The sequence below is a fragment of the Coffea eugenioides genome, unplaced genomic scaffold, assembly GCF_003713205.1.
Source record: "Coffea eugenioides isolate CCC68of unplaced genomic scaffold, Ceug_1.0 ScVebR1_1379;HRSCAF=2219, whole genome shotgun sequence".
Taxonomy (NCBI): domain Eukaryota; kingdom Viridiplantae; phylum Streptophyta; class Magnoliopsida; order Gentianales; family Rubiaceae; genus Coffea; species Coffea eugenioides.
Window position 1 is genome coordinate 8,941 of NW_020861775.1, and position 19,001 is coordinate 27,941.

Here is a 19,001-nt window from a genome sequence, read left to right on the forward strand (position 1 = left end):
ATGCCTTCGATCTCTCGTTCGCTTGGGACGCGACTTTGTCCGGCCAATAGATTATCACACGACGAATCCAAGAATACAGAACAGTGCTACGTTTTGGCCCTGGTTTAAGGTTAGGGATATTTTGTGAAATCTCTTATTAATGATAATCTATAGGAGACTGAACGTCTACTTATTGTGATTAGGATTGTGTTGGAGCTATTGATGGAACGCATGTTTCAGTTTGGTGTAGAGCTGAAGACAGGGAGCGTTATCGGAATAGGCATGGCGGCTTATCGCAAAATATATTAGCAGTGTGCGATCATAATATGCGATTCACTTATGTGAGAGTAGGGTGGGAGGGTAGCGCACATGATTCTAGGATCTTAAAAGATGTCTTACTTGATCCTAATTGTGCCTTTCCACGGCCACCAGAAGGTAATTTTGGTATTAAATCATCCATTTGGAATTTATCGCATGACTTTTCTTAAAACATTTATAGTAATATTTATAATGCACTTAACTATAATTACTTTGTGTGCAGGGAAGTATTATGCGGTGGATGCGGCATACACGAACATGCTAGGATTTATGGCTCTCTTTAGGGGTGCACGGGGAACCCAACAGGAGCGGGCAGCCAGAGCACTTTTCAACAGACGTCATGCATCGTTACGGAACATTATAGAACGCATGTTTGGTGTTCTTAAGAAGCGATTTTCGATACTTAAGGGCCCCATGTAGAACTATTTGATGGCGACACAGAATAATATTGTCCTGGCTTGCTGTGCATTGCATAATTTTATGCGCGATAATGTCCCGAATGACGCATATTTTGTTGAAGAAGAGACTACTGCAGCACAGGCAGATAATATAAATCAGGACGACCAAATGGCCGGCGCAAAATCACTGGATATGTCGCCTCAAGGAATTGCTGGTTGGAATGAATTCAGGAGCGCCTTGGCAAACAGCATGTACTACCACCAACATTAGTAGCTCCATTTGTCGTTATCTATTTTGTGCTTTTGTAACTAGTGGGTGGATTGCGAATGGCAAACCATAAATAAATGTTTCCACGGTGGCTATTGTATATGGCATGTACACTTATGCAAAATCTCTATGTATTAAGTTTACTTTTAATTATACCAGTGTTGTACTGATAAAGTATTTTGTTGAATGAAATTTATTAGCTCCGTTTGGATTAGCTATTTTCGGGGTTATTTTTCAAAGCAGCACTGTAGCATTTGTTTTTGAAATACAAGTCCGTTTGGATTAGTTGTTTTTTGGGTTATTTTTCAAAAACTATATGAAAAACTTTTACTGTAGATTGTTTTTTGGATTATTTTTAGAGGTATTTTTAAAAAATATTTTTAGAGGTATTTTTAATTTATAATTTTTATATACATTTATGCATTTATAATACATTTATAAATAAATGTATTTATAAATTCGCTAAAAAATATATAAATGTATTATATTATATATAATACATATTATAAATATATTTATAAATGTATAAGTGTATATTATTATAAATGTATAAATTATAAATGAATATTATATAAATGTATAAATTATAATTTTTATATTTTTATATAAATATACATTTATGCATTTATAATACATTTATAAATAAATATATTTATATAAAAATATATAAATGTATTATAAATTTATTACATTATATATAATACATAATATAAATATATTTATAAATGTATAAGTGTATATTATTGTAAATGTATAAATTATAAATGAATATTATATAAATGCATAAATTATAAATTATAAATTATAAATTTTATATTTTTATATAAATATACATTTATGCATTTATAATACATTTATAAATATTTATAAATAAATATATTTATGTATTTATATGAAAACATAACAATATATTATATTATATATAATACATAATATAAATATATTTATAAATGTATAAGTGTATATTATTATAAATGTATAAATTACAAATGAATATTATATAAATGTATAAATTATAATTTTAATAATATATATTAATATTATGTATAAATGTATTAATATAATTAATATAAATGTACAAATGTATTAATATTATGTATAAATGACCAAATTAATATTATGTATATTAATATAAATGTATAAATGTATTATATTATATATAATACATAATATAAATGTATATTATAAATATAGATTAATATATATATTATGTATAAATGTACATTTATATAAATGCATAATATATATATAATATAATATATATTATATTATATATAATTTATATAATATATAATATTCATATAAATGTATTATAAATATATAAAAATTGTTTTTAAATAAAATAAAATATTTATAATATGTATTAATAAATATATAAATATTTAATATATATAGTATACATTAATATTAATTATAAATATTATAATATTATAAATATGGTGTTTATATAATATTTCAATTTGTAATATTGTTGTATATTTCATTATATAAATATTCATATAATATATAGTTTTCAATTTGTATATTTCAATTTATATTAATATAATATATATAATATACATAATTGAAATATAATATGTAGTTGTTTTTGATATAATGTTTGGATATGGTGTTTTTGGATATACACATTTACTGTAGCATTTGGAATGTGAAAAACATTTTTTCAAAAACAGCCCCAAAAACAAGGGATTGTTTTTTTAATTACCAATTTGAATGATGTTTTTCAAAAACAGCTAATCCAAACAAGCTTGTTTTTTAAAAACAAGTTGTTTCTCAAAAACAGCTAATTCAAGTTGTTTCAAAAAACAAGCTGTTTTTCAAAAAATGAATAGTATAGTTTTTAAAAAACAATCCCAAAAATAGCTAATCCAAACATACCCATAGGTTTTTCAGGGATTCCCTTTGGTGTGAACACCTGTTTAGCGATTGCGTTGCTGTAGGAATCAACTCATTTTTAATTTTTTACTTTCCTACGTCATCTTTGCATCTCTACTGTTTCAAGAGAATTTTCGGGCCCTCTCAACCTATAGTAAGTCCACCACCAATTGGTGATGATGGACTAATGTCAAGACATTTCATGATCATAACTCAAATTTCTCATCCGCTTTCGTGTGATATAACAAATTAATCAAATCAAAACTTTCCTCTGATTCGAGTATTGATTGGCAGCAGATTTGCCTTCCTCTGAAACCTATCATGGAGAGAGAGGAGATTTGCCTTTTTATGGATTTGCAGTAGAGTTGTACAAGTTGCCTAAACAAATAAAACAATTTCAAGTGCAAGGGTAGTAATGGAGAGTACGTTGCCATTTGACCCAAAAAAAAGAGCGGTAATGGAGAGAGAGGAGATTCGCCTCTGAAACCCATCATCGCAACAGATTTACCTTCCTCTAATTTGAATATTGATTGGAAGAAGAGCAAGAATAGTAATGGAGAGGGAGAGGAGAGTGGAGCGTACATGACATGATGGAAGGAGAGGAGGCAGCAAAGATGGGAGTGGTGATAAGAGGGAGAGAAGGATTGAAGGTGAAGAAGATGATGAACACTGAACTTTGTTGATATGATGAACATGAGTTTCCTTTTTTTTTTTTAATTTATACACTTAAAATTCGGGAATGGGAGCAAAAGTGCCCAATTTGATCCGGAATGCTGTTTGTCCACTTTTAATCTTTTATAGTGATAGATTTATACCTATAAGTACCAACTAAACAATAGGTAAGGGATTTGATAACTTAAAAATCCATTCCATAGTTATGATTCCCCCAACCAAACGAGTGGTAAGATTTATCCACATTTGAAAGGCAATCTCGTCCCACATCCACCACTCAATCTTTTGAAAATCTCATCCAACACCCCCGACTGCACCCAGTTTATTATAATGAGAGCAGGACATGACGGCTGCAATAGTAACCGTCCTTAAAAGGTTAAGACCCAAGATTATCTCAAAAAATAATAAAGCTCGTATTTCATTTTGTATCTCATTTTTTATATTATATTTAAAATTCATAAAAATTTAGTTTATATTTATTTTGTGTTCAAAATAATTTATATCTTAAAATAATGGATGTATATTTTTAAAATTAGACAAAACCGATCCGAGATGGTTGAACTCGAAACAATCCTAGAGCGTTTCTAAACTTTTATTTTTTGGGTTGGAAAACAAAATTTATATCATACTCGTACGACCAAAAAAATTGTGGCGTGACAGTTCCCACTCCACTTCCACGTCCTAATCTTCTTGTATAACAAAGAATTTCAATATGGCGGGTCCCATCCCATGTCCGCTAGAGCCCAATCTTGAAAAGTCTTCCTTCTCGTGCCTACTTCCTGAGCCCAATGTTTTTCCAGCTATTCTTCACAGGCATTGAATTTTATTCAACTTTTTTTTTCAAAAAAAAAAAAAAAGTAAAAACGAAACATATGAGGAAACAAAAAATTCAAATACTCAACTAATGTTAAATACTAAGAAAAAATTATTAAAGCTCAATCTTAAATTCAAAGTATTACAAATCGTTATACAACAAGTAAATAACTAGAGAAGAAAAAAGAATCAAGTGAGATTCAACAAGCACATATAGGAATGGGATAGGGTTGTCCCCATCCATACCTCAATACAATCCACTACATTTCTTTACCCTGAAAGTGAAACTTGACTAATTCAAACCCTATCTAACCACGGATGAGTACTCTAGTCATGGAAAAGGTTGATAGTAGATTTGAGTCACATTAACAGAGTGATTGACTCGTAAATTAAGTCACACAGGTACTATTTGAGTGTGAGCTCAATAATTCTCATAAATGATGTGTGTGCAAGATATTTGTCGAAAGTAAATAAATATATATAAATGAATAGTTATAAAACAGTACCATAACCGGTTGTTGCTAACAAAATTTAAAAGATTTTCTTAAAAAAATATAGAACACATTTTTTAAAAATAGTGTACAAAATATTTTTTTAAAAGGGGTTCGTTTATTTGAGTTTTGATGTAAAAGTAAAAAGTCAGTTAAAAGAATGACAAAGCAATTTTTGCGGTCCAGAGTCTTGGGCTGGGAAGCACAAGAAACAAATTACTGTGATGATGGAAGGCACTGTGTTGGGGTAGAAAAACATCACATATTCTAGAGGGATGGTGATGTCTTGGGCGCGAACCCTTTTCCATGCTCCACCAATGCTGTCAACAAACAAATCACTTCTCTTTCCTTCCGTCTACGCCGTCAATTCTTTTCCACGCTCCACCAAGGCATCACCATCCCACTAGAATGTGATGTTTTTCCAACCTAATACCAAGTGTTCCTATTGTCAAATCTGGTTGTGTTTGAATTACATTTTTTTAGATTTTTTGTAGAAAAATTATTGTAACGATTTGATATATATGAGATAAAAAGATGATTGAAAAATGTGTTCACGAAAAACGTAGCAATTTTTCTTTGAAAAATAGCTGTCCAAACAAGGCCTAAAATGTGCTTCCCTGCCCAACACTACCACAGTGGATTATATTGATAATTTGAAAGACTCGTAACAATTTTATTTAGAGAATACATTGATAGATAGTTATGAACTTTGACGAGGTGGTTTGGAAGCTCACCTTTTGCGGGTTTTCCTGCCTCATTCTTAGAAAAGAGTTTCAATTTCAATCATCATTTTCGTCAACATAAATTAATTGTCACATATGAAGACTATGCATGACAACTCAAAGCATTGCATCATGTATGTGGACCCATTGAAAGTATTGTACATCGGACAATCCAGTATGTACAACCGGTAGATAGTAATATATAGGCTACAAAATAACCAAGGATTTCGCAGTTGGATAGCCATGTCATTCAGACTTCTAACAGTAATCTTAGCCTATTTTCTAGTTCACACCCCTGCTGCTGGTGCAGCAGCTTTTGACGATGTTGGGTTCATCTATCAAGGATTTCACTCATCAAATCTTAGCCTGGATGGAGTAGCCAAAATCACCAGCAATGGCCTTCTATGGATAACCAACACCACCAACTTACAGACGGGACATGCCTTCTATCCTAATCCCATCAAATTCAAGAGCACATCTAATAGTTCAGCTTTCTCCTTTTCCACCCAATTTGTGTTTGCTATGGTAGCTGGGCTCCCAGGCATTCCAGGTGAGGGAATAGCTTTTGTGATTGCGCCAACAAGAGGCCTTGCAGAAGGGGCTTCCACACGTTTCCTCGGCCTCTTCGACGCAAGTACAGATGGCAATAGAACAAATCACCTTTTTGCCGTGGAGCTTGACACTATCCAAAACCCAGATTTTGACGATATCAATGACAACCATGTTGGTATTGACATTAACTCTATGAGGTCCAAGGTATCCCAGCCAGCAAGTTACCGGGCTAATAACAAGAATTCATTTGATAACTTAACTCTTGCCAGCGGTCAACCGATGCAACTTTGGGTGGAATACGATGGGATGGATAGGAGAATCGATGTTACATTATCTCCAATAGCGGCTGCTAAACCACATACTCCTCTTTTGTCTCTGAGATATGATCTTTCACCAATTTTACGGCAAACCATGTATGTTGGCTTTTCTGCAGCCACTAGTCCAATCAACAGCGGGATAGGTAATTTTGTACTGGGATGGAGCTTCAAGATGAATGGTGATGCGCAAGCGCTTGATCTCCCTCGGCTCCCCAAGCTTCCTCGGTTGGGACCTAAGAAAGTTTCTAAATTTTTCACCGTGGGATTGCCCCTGCTTTCCATACTTTTGCTGTCGATTGTAGCTTTTGGGGTAGCTTATTATTTAAGGAGGAAGTGGAAGTTTGCAGAAGTGCTGGAAGAATGGGAACTTGCCTATGGGCCTCACAGGTTCAAGTACAAAGATTTATACATTGCCACCAAGGGGTTTACACAAAAACAGCTGTTAGGGGAAGGCGGATTTGGCCAGGTCTACAAAGGCGTGTTGCCGACAAACATGGTTGAGGTTGCTGTCAAGAAGGTCTCTCATCGAGCAAGACAGGGAATGAGAGCATTTATTGCAGAAATCGTCAGTATTGGGCGCTTACGCCATAGAAATTTAGTGCCACTGTTGGGTTATTGTCGGCGTAAAGGAGAGTTGCTTTTGGTATACGAGTTCATGTCCAATGGTAGTCTAGACAAGTTTCTGTACAACCAACCAAACTGCGCCCTCAACTGGAGCCAAAGATTTCGAGTCATCAAAGGAGTAGCGTTAGGATTACTGTATCTACACGAAGAATGGGAGCAAGTAGTGATCCACCGAGATGTAAAAGCCAGTAATGTATTGTTAGATGATGAACTGAATGGGAGATTAGGAGATTTCGGCCTGGCAAGGCTATACGATCACGGAACTCTCCCTCAAAGCACCCATGTAGCGGGATCTATTGGCTACCTTGCCCCTGAGCATAATAGGACTGGGATGGCAACAACGAGCACTGATGTGTATGCTTTTGGGGCGTTTTTGCTAGAGGTTGCCTGTGGAAGAAGGCCGATAGAACCCCGAGCAGAACCAGCAGATAATATCATTTTGGTTGATTGGGTATTTTCTTGCTGGAAAGCAGGTTGTGTACTCCAGGCAGTTGATCATAATTTGGGTAATGAGTATGTGAAAGAGGAAGCAGAATTGGTGTTGAAACTGGGCTTGCTATGCTCTCATTCAGAACCAAAGATTAGGCCAAGTATGAGACAAGTTCTGTTGTACTTGGAGGGATCAGTTGCCTTGCCAGATTTATCATCACTAGCCATGGGCGTTTCTGCTGTTGGCATTGGCTTCACCCATCCTGACTTCGAAGATATTACATCGTCATTTGCAACTTCCAGAGACAGATGTTACTCACATTCTGTAGCAGACTCCCTTCTGTCTGGTGGTCGGTAATTAAGATGCATATCTTTCTAATTTTGTAGATTTAGGAAAAAAAAGAAGAAGAAGAAGAAGAAGAAGAAGAAGAGAGCTTCGACTCCTGTGATTATTTTGTTGGAGTGCATTTTCTAACATATCTGTTCTATTTTTATTATCTTTATCCCCACCAGAACCCCCTGTACTCTTTATTAGTGCGGCATCCCAAATATGCCATGTTTTAATATTTTGTAAGTTTGTTCTTTTACCCTTTTCTGTATTTTCTATTCTCTAGATTCTGTATGCCTTGTAAAAACTTTCATTAACAGCACCTATTCATTAACATCTTTTCTGAGATCTGGCCTTGTTCGGATAGTGACTTTCCATCCAAAAATTTTGGCATTTTCGAAAATATATTTTTCAATCACTTCTTAATTTTACTTATATCAAATCGTTACAAAAACTTCAAAAAATTGCAATCCAATCAAGATCGAAATTGTTGCACTAAAACATTCTTGAAATCTTCCCATCATACCGATGAATAAGAGCAAAGATAGCCCAGAGCACAGAAGCCTCACCCATCAATTGCCCAAAGATTGATACTATCTGGTTCTTTATTCCAAAACGACTCACATTTTTGTCACATATTAAAGAACTCAATGGATCTTTAAAATTCTTTTACCCTTCATTAAACTTGTCGTCCATTAGTCATGCTTCTTGATTGCCGGAAATTAATTGTTCATTTCATTTAAATATTCCATCAAATTTCAAAATTAGCTTGACAACGATTTTCTGTGATACGTCTGAGGAGCTAAGAAAAGAAGAATGGACTTCATAGTGTAATTAAAGAAAGTAACCCTTAGTCACGAAAAAAGCTTAAAAGCTATGCATTTAATTTGCCTGGAACAGATATAAAAGAGGCACATTATGTTAATCATCCGATACTAACACAACTCAAGGTTTATTGCATCGTACCTAGCTAGTTACTTAACAATAAGAGACAAAAAAAAGAAGAAGACCAACTCAGGTTTATTGCTCCCAGTTCATTGTAACTGCAGGCGTTTATTTTACATTATAACTTTTTTTTAAAAAAAACCTAAATTTATGTCTAAATTTTACTCATTTATCATATATCCACGATACTAGTGTATGCAGTATTAATATGTATAAAATTTACTCAATAATAAATAGTTACAGAAAGAAAGATTCAGGTGACGTTCAACAAGCATATATGCGAACAGGGTAGGGGCATCAACATCGCTACCCTAGTACAATCCTCTACATTTCTTTAGCCTGAAGGTGAAACATGACTAAGTGAAAGCCTACCTGCCCATATATGAATAGTCTAGTCGTGGAAAAGGTCAGGTGGTGGATTTGAGTCATATTAGCATAGGATTATTTGACTTTTGATGTAAAAATAAGAAGCCAACTAAAGAATGACAGAGTAATTTTTGCAGTGAGAGCGATTCAGTAGTAATAGACAAAAATTAACTTATAACATTCAACGCTATCAAAACAAATTTCTCCTCTTCCCTTCTCTCTACACCGTCAACCCTTCTCAATGCTCCACCACGGCATCACCATCCCTCTAGAATCCATGGTGTTTTTTCACCCTAATACTGACTGTTCCTATCATAAGTGTACTTGGATAGTAGATTATTTGAAATATTTTTTTTTTAAAAAAAATTATAACACCTTTTTTTATACAATGTATATAAAATAAAATGATTGTTAAAAAATGTGTTGATAGTATAAATAAATAAATTTGTATAAATAATCCACTACTCAAATAGGTCTTGTCATAAGTCTCCCACGTGTCCGATACTGCCACAGTGGTTTGAGTTTGTATGTTTCGATGAAGTTGAAAAGTATATACGATTTTGGGATTTAATTGGCTTCACTGATGGAGTTTCGTAATAAACAAGTATGCTTGATCTGAACTCTAATTGGATATGCAGGGCTGGACTTTATATTTTTATTTTGAAACTGTGTGTGCAGATTCTACGGGAAAGGGTTAGGATTTTCAAAACCATTTACATTTGAGCGGCATATATTGTATTAGAGAAATAAAAGGGTAATCTTTGTCGGGTGAAATTAAATCCATTGCCCATTGTTATAATTTAAAAGTTTATACCCCTCAAACTACAAAAATAATTGGGGGGGGGGGGAACTTACTAAAACCAGTGTTTTGAAACTGGAGTGGACCTGCCGGCTCGACTGGTTGAACCGCGAACCGGCCATAGCACCGGTTCGGTTCTATTTTAGAGTTGACTTTATCAGAAAATCGATCAAACCCGTGAAAAGCGATGAACTGGTGGTATCAATGAACTGGTGGTTTCCGGTTTTTAAGTTTCCCCTCTCTCTCTCTCTCTCTCTCTCTCTCTCTCTCTCTTTAAGTCTTGCAGAATGCAACTACCAAGGTTCAAACTTAAGATCTTTGTGATAGAAGACCAATGTAGTAACTATTGTACTATCAAATCTTATTAGTCTTTTATGATAACTTATTTATATAAAACAAATATCCAACTTTCTTTTCTCCATATTTCTTATAAAATCTCATCCTTTCGTGACTCATTCTTTTTAATTTTCAACTCTCTCTCTCTCTCTCTCTCTCTCCTCTTTTCTTTTGTCACTCCCTTTTTAATCAAACCTCTTTAGTTTTAATTTATTGATGTTTTCTTTCATCTTTTAATTTTGTTTTTGTCCATTAAATTGAAAAAAGTTTAAAAAAATTATTTTTCTTTAACCCAAAAGACTAATTATTTAATGCCACAACAACTCATTTTTATCTCATTTTTTGTTTCTTATCAAGTTTGCATTTCTTTTTTCAATTCTCTTGACTTCCTTCAAACTCCAAACTTTCTTTTTTAAATTGCAATCTCTAAATTCCAAAAGCGTAAATTAAAATTTAAGTACACAATGTCTAAATTCTCATAGACATGAATTTTGTATAATTTCAAAATATTGTGGTATTTTTGGGTTGGATTTAAGATTATTTTTGGTAGATATAATTGAAATTGAGATGAAATTTATTTGTTTCAACTCATAATTTAAAACATTTATTTTTGAAAATCCAAGTTATTCAAAAATAGTAAACTTTTCATCATATAAAGTTTTAAATTAGTCCATTGCATGTCTTATTTTGTACATATATATAAATTATTTTTTAAAAAATTCATTGAACCAGGGTTGAACCGATCCGATCGGTTGAACCTTGACCCAAACAGTTCACCGATTCAATTAATAATCTGAGTTTTAAAACGTTGACTAAAATATAACATTCCATTTGGATTAGGTGTTTTTGAGAATATTTTGCAAAAATTTTGTATCAATATATGTTAAAAACTTTTATTGTAGATATTTTTCAAGGTGTTTTTGGAGGTATTTTATGAGGGTATTTTTAAGATTTAAAAGTTTAGTGAGGTATTTTTAAAAAATTAGAAAACTTAACCATCTCCCCACCACTGCCACCACCATTTCCTTTCTCTCTGACGAGCGCAGGGCATGCATATTGATGAGCGCGGAGTATGCATATAATAATTAATCTCATTCCATAATCAAGTTTTATATTTATAAAATTCTAAATATCCCACACACTATGTTTTGCAAGTTTACAGGTCAAGATTAAATATAAGATATTAAGGGTCGAATCCACTGGAAAGAATAGACAATTATCGACACTACTAAGCTCCTCTACAATTTAGATGATGGACAAATTGAAAGAAATAAAACTAAGTTAAAATGTGCAAGAAAATAGTAAATTAAAGCTCCTTAGGTTATAGTATCTCTAACTACTCACGCAAGTGCTATTCTTGGATCATGGAATACTACTATTTTCGCTAGTTATAGTGTAATTTCGCAAGGTATGTTTCTTTAAAAAGAAAGTGTAATTTCTTTATGCGTGTGAAACATATTCTCGTAGTGAACCAATTACACTTATAACTAATCTATATCTACTTTCGTGATTATGAAATTAACTACAAACTCATTACCTCTATGATATTACATGAAATGAATCACTAAAACCATAAAGATGCACCTCTACTCTCATGAGTATACTCCATAAATTTAACACTTTTTGAACTAGTGTTAAATCCCAACTTTTATTAAAGAAACAACAACTTAGATAATCACAATTAATGGTACTAAGGTAATCATGATTTAAAGGAGTAAAAGTGTTAAATAACTTGTTCAAACTAATAGCATCAATCAGCCAAATAATAAACACAAAATAATTATAGAAAGTTGAACCAAAACTCAAGACATAAACTTTAGGAACACGTAATGATCATAAAATCCAAAACTTATATATTAACCATACTTAAGAATCCAATACAAAAGATAAAGAGTTAGAGAAGAGATAGAACCCTTGTTACATGAGTTTCAATCCCTCCTTCTTCATCTATATCTTTCATCCTAATCTAACCAATATACAAGAGTGGATAAACTAGCTAAAACTAAACTATTCGACACTACTTTAAACTAAAGAATTAAGAAACTACATTTTTGTAGTTTTTCTTCCTCCTCTTCTTCTACCCAACTCTCTCCTTATGATTCTTACATACATAATATTAAGAGAGTCAAAAAGTGCCAAATAAAATGACATAAAGTTTTCTTTGCACTTCTCTGAAGATTCTTGAGCATGTGCAATAGAAATTCTATGCTGGAACTGAGATGGGAAGAAGTGTGAAAGTAAAGCAAGTTACAGAAAAATAGGGGAGAATACACGTCCTACGAATATGTGACCTAAGCCCGAGTATTCGGAGGTCACATTTTCTCTTCAATCACGTTTCCTTGTTTCTTTTCTGCTGCAATTCAATACTAAGATCACAACCAAGGTAACCATGTACTTGTTCATACATTGTACCAATAATACTTGCAAATCATGTCCACATTTGATACTCTTTTAATTTGCAAATCATCATTGAATCATGCACTAAATGAGTTCAAATATAACCAATGTTGATGATTCTGCTCAAATCCTGCATTTGCACATTAAACTGCTCAAATGAATCTTGCAAAAATTAGAGGCTTAGAGAGGAAGTTTTACCATAAAAATCCTAAATTATACCAAAAATAAGCACAGTATACTACTTAAAAACATATATAATAAACACTTATAAAATTCCCCTGCACTTCAATTATTGCTTGTCCTCAAGCAATAAGAAAAGTCATCCAACAATGATTTAAGAAGTGAAATGAATCAAGTGAACTTGGAATTCAATCTCTCTCAACTTTGGCAAGCTTTCATTATGCAATTTTTTCCTATTACCCATAATACTCATCATATCATATAAAAGAGAGATAATTATATCCAAAATTTAACTAAATAAATTTAATCTCTCTATCTCACTTAATTTCATAAATAACTAACCTATCTAGTCACGTTGAAGGTTTTCTTCCTTCAAAATAAGATGTTTATCTTCGCAAACCTTACAAAGGGAATTTATTCACTTTCTTTTGACTTTATTTATTCTTAAATTTTGAAAATGTCTTTTGACGCAAAGATTGACATTTTTAGATGAAAATCCCCGACTACTTAACACTTCACTTATTACCTCTAATTCAAATACCTTTTACGTAAAAGTCTAACATTTGTAAATAAAAACTCTGGGTTACTTAGTACAAGAATTTATTGGAGCAAAAAAAAAAATTTTTGTTTTATTTTTTTTTGTTTCTAAACATAAAAATCCCTCAAAAAGGTCACATTTTGAAGAAAATAACTCTAACAACTATATAAATCAATTACTTGTAAAAGTAATTAAGATGAGAACTCACATTTAACTATCGAAATTTTAGGCATAATTTTTTTTCATTTTACAAGATATACTTTCTCACATTCAATAGTTCTAATCGCATAATAATTGCTTCCAAGTCAAGCGAGAAATGAATGTTCAAAGTACTTAAATTACCTCACTGACATAGGAGAATTTGGAACAAAAGGACCATAACTTCATGCACTTGAGGGCTTAAGTGAAGTATATACGAAAAATTTAGGGCAAATTTTGAAAGTTGGACAAGATTTTTAAAAAATTTTGAAAGAGTTTTTCCTTAATACTGGATGAAACTTCCTGCCAGCAAATCCATTTTTGACAAGTCAAAGCACAAAGCAAATTTCAAACATCAAATCCAAGCATTTCAAACTAAATAAGCGTAAAAGTAACTCTACTTAGCACAATTTCATCTCCCATACTAACATACACATTATCCTTAATGTGTAGGGAAAGAAAATAATAAAAAGAAGAATGAGTTACTCCCCAGCTCAATGATGTAGATTCAATTCAACTATGACTCACGATCCATCGATGAATCTACAACCATCTGCGTAAACTACCACAAGTCCAAATGCAAAATGAGAAGTTCAAGGTACATTACTTCAAGGAAAATAAAAATAAAATGACAAGAAAACATGGAAGCAAAAGAAAAATGCATCGAGAGGTCAGCATGTCTTCTCCTTGCACATCATGTCACTATAGCAGAATTATCCCCAAAAATGACAAAATTCATCAAAATTACTCTCGATAAGCAATGTATATGCCAAACCATCATCAACCAATCAATTCTTAGCTAAGAACATCAATGAAAGAGGCTCAATAATACTTCAAACTGAATTTTTAATTTTATCCAAATTTAGCAAATTTAAAATTTTAACCACTAAGGAAGCATCAAATTGCTACATTTGAATACGAAAACAATCTTAGCCAATCTAAATAAGCATATTGGAAGCCACAAATATCCATAATAATCATTAAAAATTGGGTAAAATATAGAAAACCCCCTTGTAGTTTGACTATTTGACACACTACCTCTTCATTATTTAAAAATACCCACATTACCCCCTCGTGCTTTGGACTAGAGTGGAATTATGTTTTTTGACCTGCTATGAACTGGTAGTCTGTCTATTATTAATTTTTTCCTTTTTTAATTTTAGTTTCCTTTCCTTTCCTTTCCTTTCCTTTTTTTCCCTTTTCTTTTCTATTCTTCCTCTCCTTCTTCCTCCATTTCACATTCTCCACAACCGGGGTCTTGGCATTGGCTCATTTTTTTATTCTTTCTTTCTTTTTTTTTTCATTTTCACATTTTCATTTTTTCCTCCTCTCTCCTGCTCCCCTTTCCCCTCCACCACTTCACACCACCATTCCCTCCACCAGAACTCTGCACCACCATTTCACACCACCATCCCCTCTCCACCCGAACTCTATACCATCCCCTCCACCACTTCACATCACCATTCTCTCCACCCAAAGTCTAAAATCCTGCAAATTTGGAGTACCATAATATGAGAGGTAGTGGGTTGGTTTGTACTTTTATGTATTGCTACAGATCTAGTCCCGCACAGGAAAAATGGGCACCATAGGATGAGCCATCAAAGACCCAAAAATTGGGCAGAGGAATCCTATAGGGGGGTCTCATTTTTGCTATGATTTCAGGGAGAAAGAAGAAGAGGACTTGTAGTTGGAGATTTTTCATTTCTGAAACTTTCCATTTTCACTTATCTAATTTGTCTACTTTTGCAAGAATTTTATGGTGGACGCTTATCAAATTCATGAAATTTTTTCTTGGATTTTTAGGTGAATTTGGATTTTGCGGCTATTGTTGTGGAAGAATCTTTGAAGACAAAGTTGCAGGCGATGGTGGTGACTAGCGGCAGTAGAGAGAGATGGCGAAGGAAAAGAGGGAGAGGGTATGAATAATTTTTGCTATGATTTCACGAAGACAGAAGAAAGAAGACTTGTAGTTGGAGATTTTTCAATTCTGAAACTTGCCATTTTCACTCATCTGATTTGTCTACTTTTTCAAGAATTTTATGATGGGAGCTTATGAAATTCATGAAATTTTTTCTTGGATTTTGGGGTGAATTTAGATTTTGGGGTCATTGTTTTGGAAGAATCTTTGGAGACAAAGCCGCAGGCGGTGGTGGCGACTGGCGGTAATAGAGAGAGATGGTAGAGAAAAATAGTGAGAGAGTATGAATAATTTTTAGAAAATTTTAAAAGTGCATCAATAATTATAAAATTTGTAAAAATACCTATGATAGTTAAGTCAAAGCACCAAAATTGAAAGAAAAAATGACAATAAATAAAAAAATAAAAAAATAATAATACATCACTTGCAGGTAGCATACATGTTACCGGTCAAATTTCACTTTAGTCTAAAGTATGAGAGGGCTATATGGGTGTTTTCAAATAATGAGGGAGTATTATGTCCAAATTTCAAACCACAAGGGAGTTTTGTGTATTTTACCCTTAAAAATTCAAATTTAGAAGATGTAAGAAAATTCAGGAACTTGAAAAATACCAACTTCTAAAATACAAAGATTTGATCAAGAAACTTATCTCAAGCACGTAGAAGGATGTTTGGAGATGAAAATTATGCAAAAAGCCCTATGAAACACTCTCAAATTGACCCCCAATTGTTTGGATAAGAGTGAAAAAACCCTAGTCTCAATCCTTTTTAAAAACGAATTTTGAAGTGCTTTCCTTGAATTTTAATAGGTTAAAAAGGCTCTACGAAAGTTAAATAATGTTGGGTTGATGATTTCTTGTAAGAAAATGGAGTAAAAGTGAGATTTTGTGAAGTGTGCGAATGTGTGTAAAACATGAGTTGAGGAAAAGAAGAAGAAGAAAGGAAATAGAATGCACGTTTTGTGCCTTTAAACAAGAATTGAAAACATTAGCTAAAAACGTGGGCTTGAACTCATGTATTCTGCTTTAAAATCACATAAGGCAAAATGCGACAATCAAAAACATGAGCTTGAGATCACTTTTTTGTGCTCACGTTTTCTACTTTATTTTTGTAGAAAGCAAAATGCAACCTGCTAAAAATGTGACTTTATGCCACGTTTTGTAGGGTAACATTTTTAGTTCTGCAATTTTTCTGCAGAAATTTTTAACTTTTCAAAAATGACAATTTTTATCTCAATTTGCTCAAAATGCATTCTAGACCATTCTTTTGTCTAAATAATCAATACATGCACGTGTAAAATGATTAAAACATGCATTTTATCCCTCTTTAACAATCAAAAACAATAATTACTCAAATCGAGGGATTGAGTTCTTTGATCAAAGTTCGCCATTTTCTCCTCAAATGGTCAGTTTTGCTTCCATTTCTAATACCTACAAAAGAAAAACAATAAAACAACTTAAACAAATAATTTAAATATAAAACCACACCAAGTTAACATAAATTACCAAACATTGGGTTGCCTCCTAATGAAAACTTCTGTTTATAGTCGTTGGCTCGACTATATAACCTCATTTTTTAAGGAGGTTTTGTTAATTATTAATCCACCCTTAAAGGATGAGGTGGATCAACAAATGATGATTTGATAACAAAAGTCACATGTTCTAATAATGTCAGAGATGGAAGTGGTTTACTTATCTCAAATAATTTATAGATATTACCTTGAATGCGTGTCACTTGAGAACTTACCAAAAGAATGTCCACATGACCTTCATGAGAGATAACATCTGTAGAACCTACAACTTTAAAGCACTTCTCAAGAGAGGTTAAATGTAAATCATTGATGTTCATCTCTTGAGATTTATGATTAGTTCCAAGGATCTCATCTTGTGAAATGAACTCTTTCTCATCGAAACACACATTAGATGTATCATTTTCATCAAAATGCAATCCATTTTTACATACAACACTCCCACCATTCATGCTAGGGTCACTTTGCATATCATTAGAACAAATAACTTCTCAAAAACATGTAATTGATCTTGTATTCTACCAAAACGGTTGGAGGTTACATTAGCTAGTTTTTTTTTATATCTAAATCAAATTGATTAGAAAATTTTTCTATGACTAACTCCCAAAATGGTTAGAATCATTAGCTAATGTTTCACTTTCTAATTTTCAAGATAAAGATGTATTAGGTAACCTTTCTATTACTAATTCTTAAGATGACTTAGATTCGTATTGGACAAATTCAAATTGGTGATCATGAAAACATGAAGAATCACTATAATTATATTGATTATTCCAATCATAAGTATAAGAGTTATCCCAATTAGGACCATATTGATCAAAATAAGGAGTGTAATGCCAAAATTCATCATAATAGTTCACATTTGATGCTTGCCTACATATATAAGTAACATGATAACCTCTACACAAGTCATAAATTATATGATTAGAATTAAAAGCATTAACATTCCTCTTTTGCATAATGGTGTCCAATTGAACTTTTAACATTATATAATCAAGTTTATCCTTTAAACTCCTTAAGCTATCTTCAAATGAGATACCTTCAAACCCATATTCAAATGCCATCTTCAAATGACATACCTCCTTGAGTCCCTAAATACGCTTTCAAAGTAATTCAAAAACAAGTTTAGTCAAGAAGAATAGGTGAATTGACACATACAAAAATGCACAAACAAAAACTCAACACATAAGACACAACAAACACAGCAAAACTAGTAAAGTGTCCAAACTAATAAAGTTATTTTTCACGTCAACATTGCCATAAGTCTTCCCTGATAACGGCACCAAAAACTTGATAAGCACGGGACATGCATATAACAATTAAGCTCATTCCACCATCAAATTTTACATTTATAAAATTCTAGATACCCCACATGCAAGTTTTTACAAGTATACAGGTCTAGATTGAATATACCCACAAGAAAGAATGGACAATTACCTGCATTACAAAAGCTACTCTATAATTTAGGTGATCAACAAATTGAAGGAAATAAAACTAAGCTAAAATGTGCAAGAAAATAGCAAATTAAAGCTGCTTAAGCTATGATATCTATAACTACTGATGCAAGTGCTATTTTTGGATCATGGAGTACATCTATTTTGGCTAGTTATGGCATAATTTTCTTATACATGTGAAACCTACTCTTGTAGTGAATCAACTATACTTATAACTAATCTATACCTACTCTCGTGGTTATAAAATTAGTTATAAGTTCAATATCTCTATGAAATTACATGAAATGAATAACTAAAGCCACAAAAGTGCACATCTACTCTCATGAGTGTACTCCATAGGTTTAGCACTTTTGAACTAGTGTTAAATCCAAACTTTCATTGAAGAAAAAATACATTTAGATAATCACAATTAATGTTATCATGTTAATCATAATTTAAAGAAGCAAAAGTTCTAAATAACTTGTTCAAAATAATAGCATCAACTAGCCAAATAATAAACACAAAACAATCATAGAAAGTTCAACCAAAACCTAAGGCACAAACTTTAGAAAAACAT

General features: G+C 32.5%; 1 protein-coding gene across 1 annotated transcript; it reads left to right on the forward strand.

Moving 5' to 3' along the window:
* Positions 1-5,774: 5,774 nt before the first annotated feature.
* LOC113755274 (L-type lectin-domain containing receptor kinase IV.1-like) lies at positions 5,775-7,860 on the forward strand. The gene has a single exon (XM_027299315.1). The coding sequence runs from the start codon at positions 5,780-5,782 to the stop codon at positions 7,814-7,816; it is 2,037 nt and encodes a 678-aa protein (XP_027155116.1). The 5' UTR covers positions 5,775-5,779; the 3' UTR covers positions 7,817-7,860.
* The last annotated feature ends 11,141 nt before the right edge of the window (positions 7,861-19,001 follow it).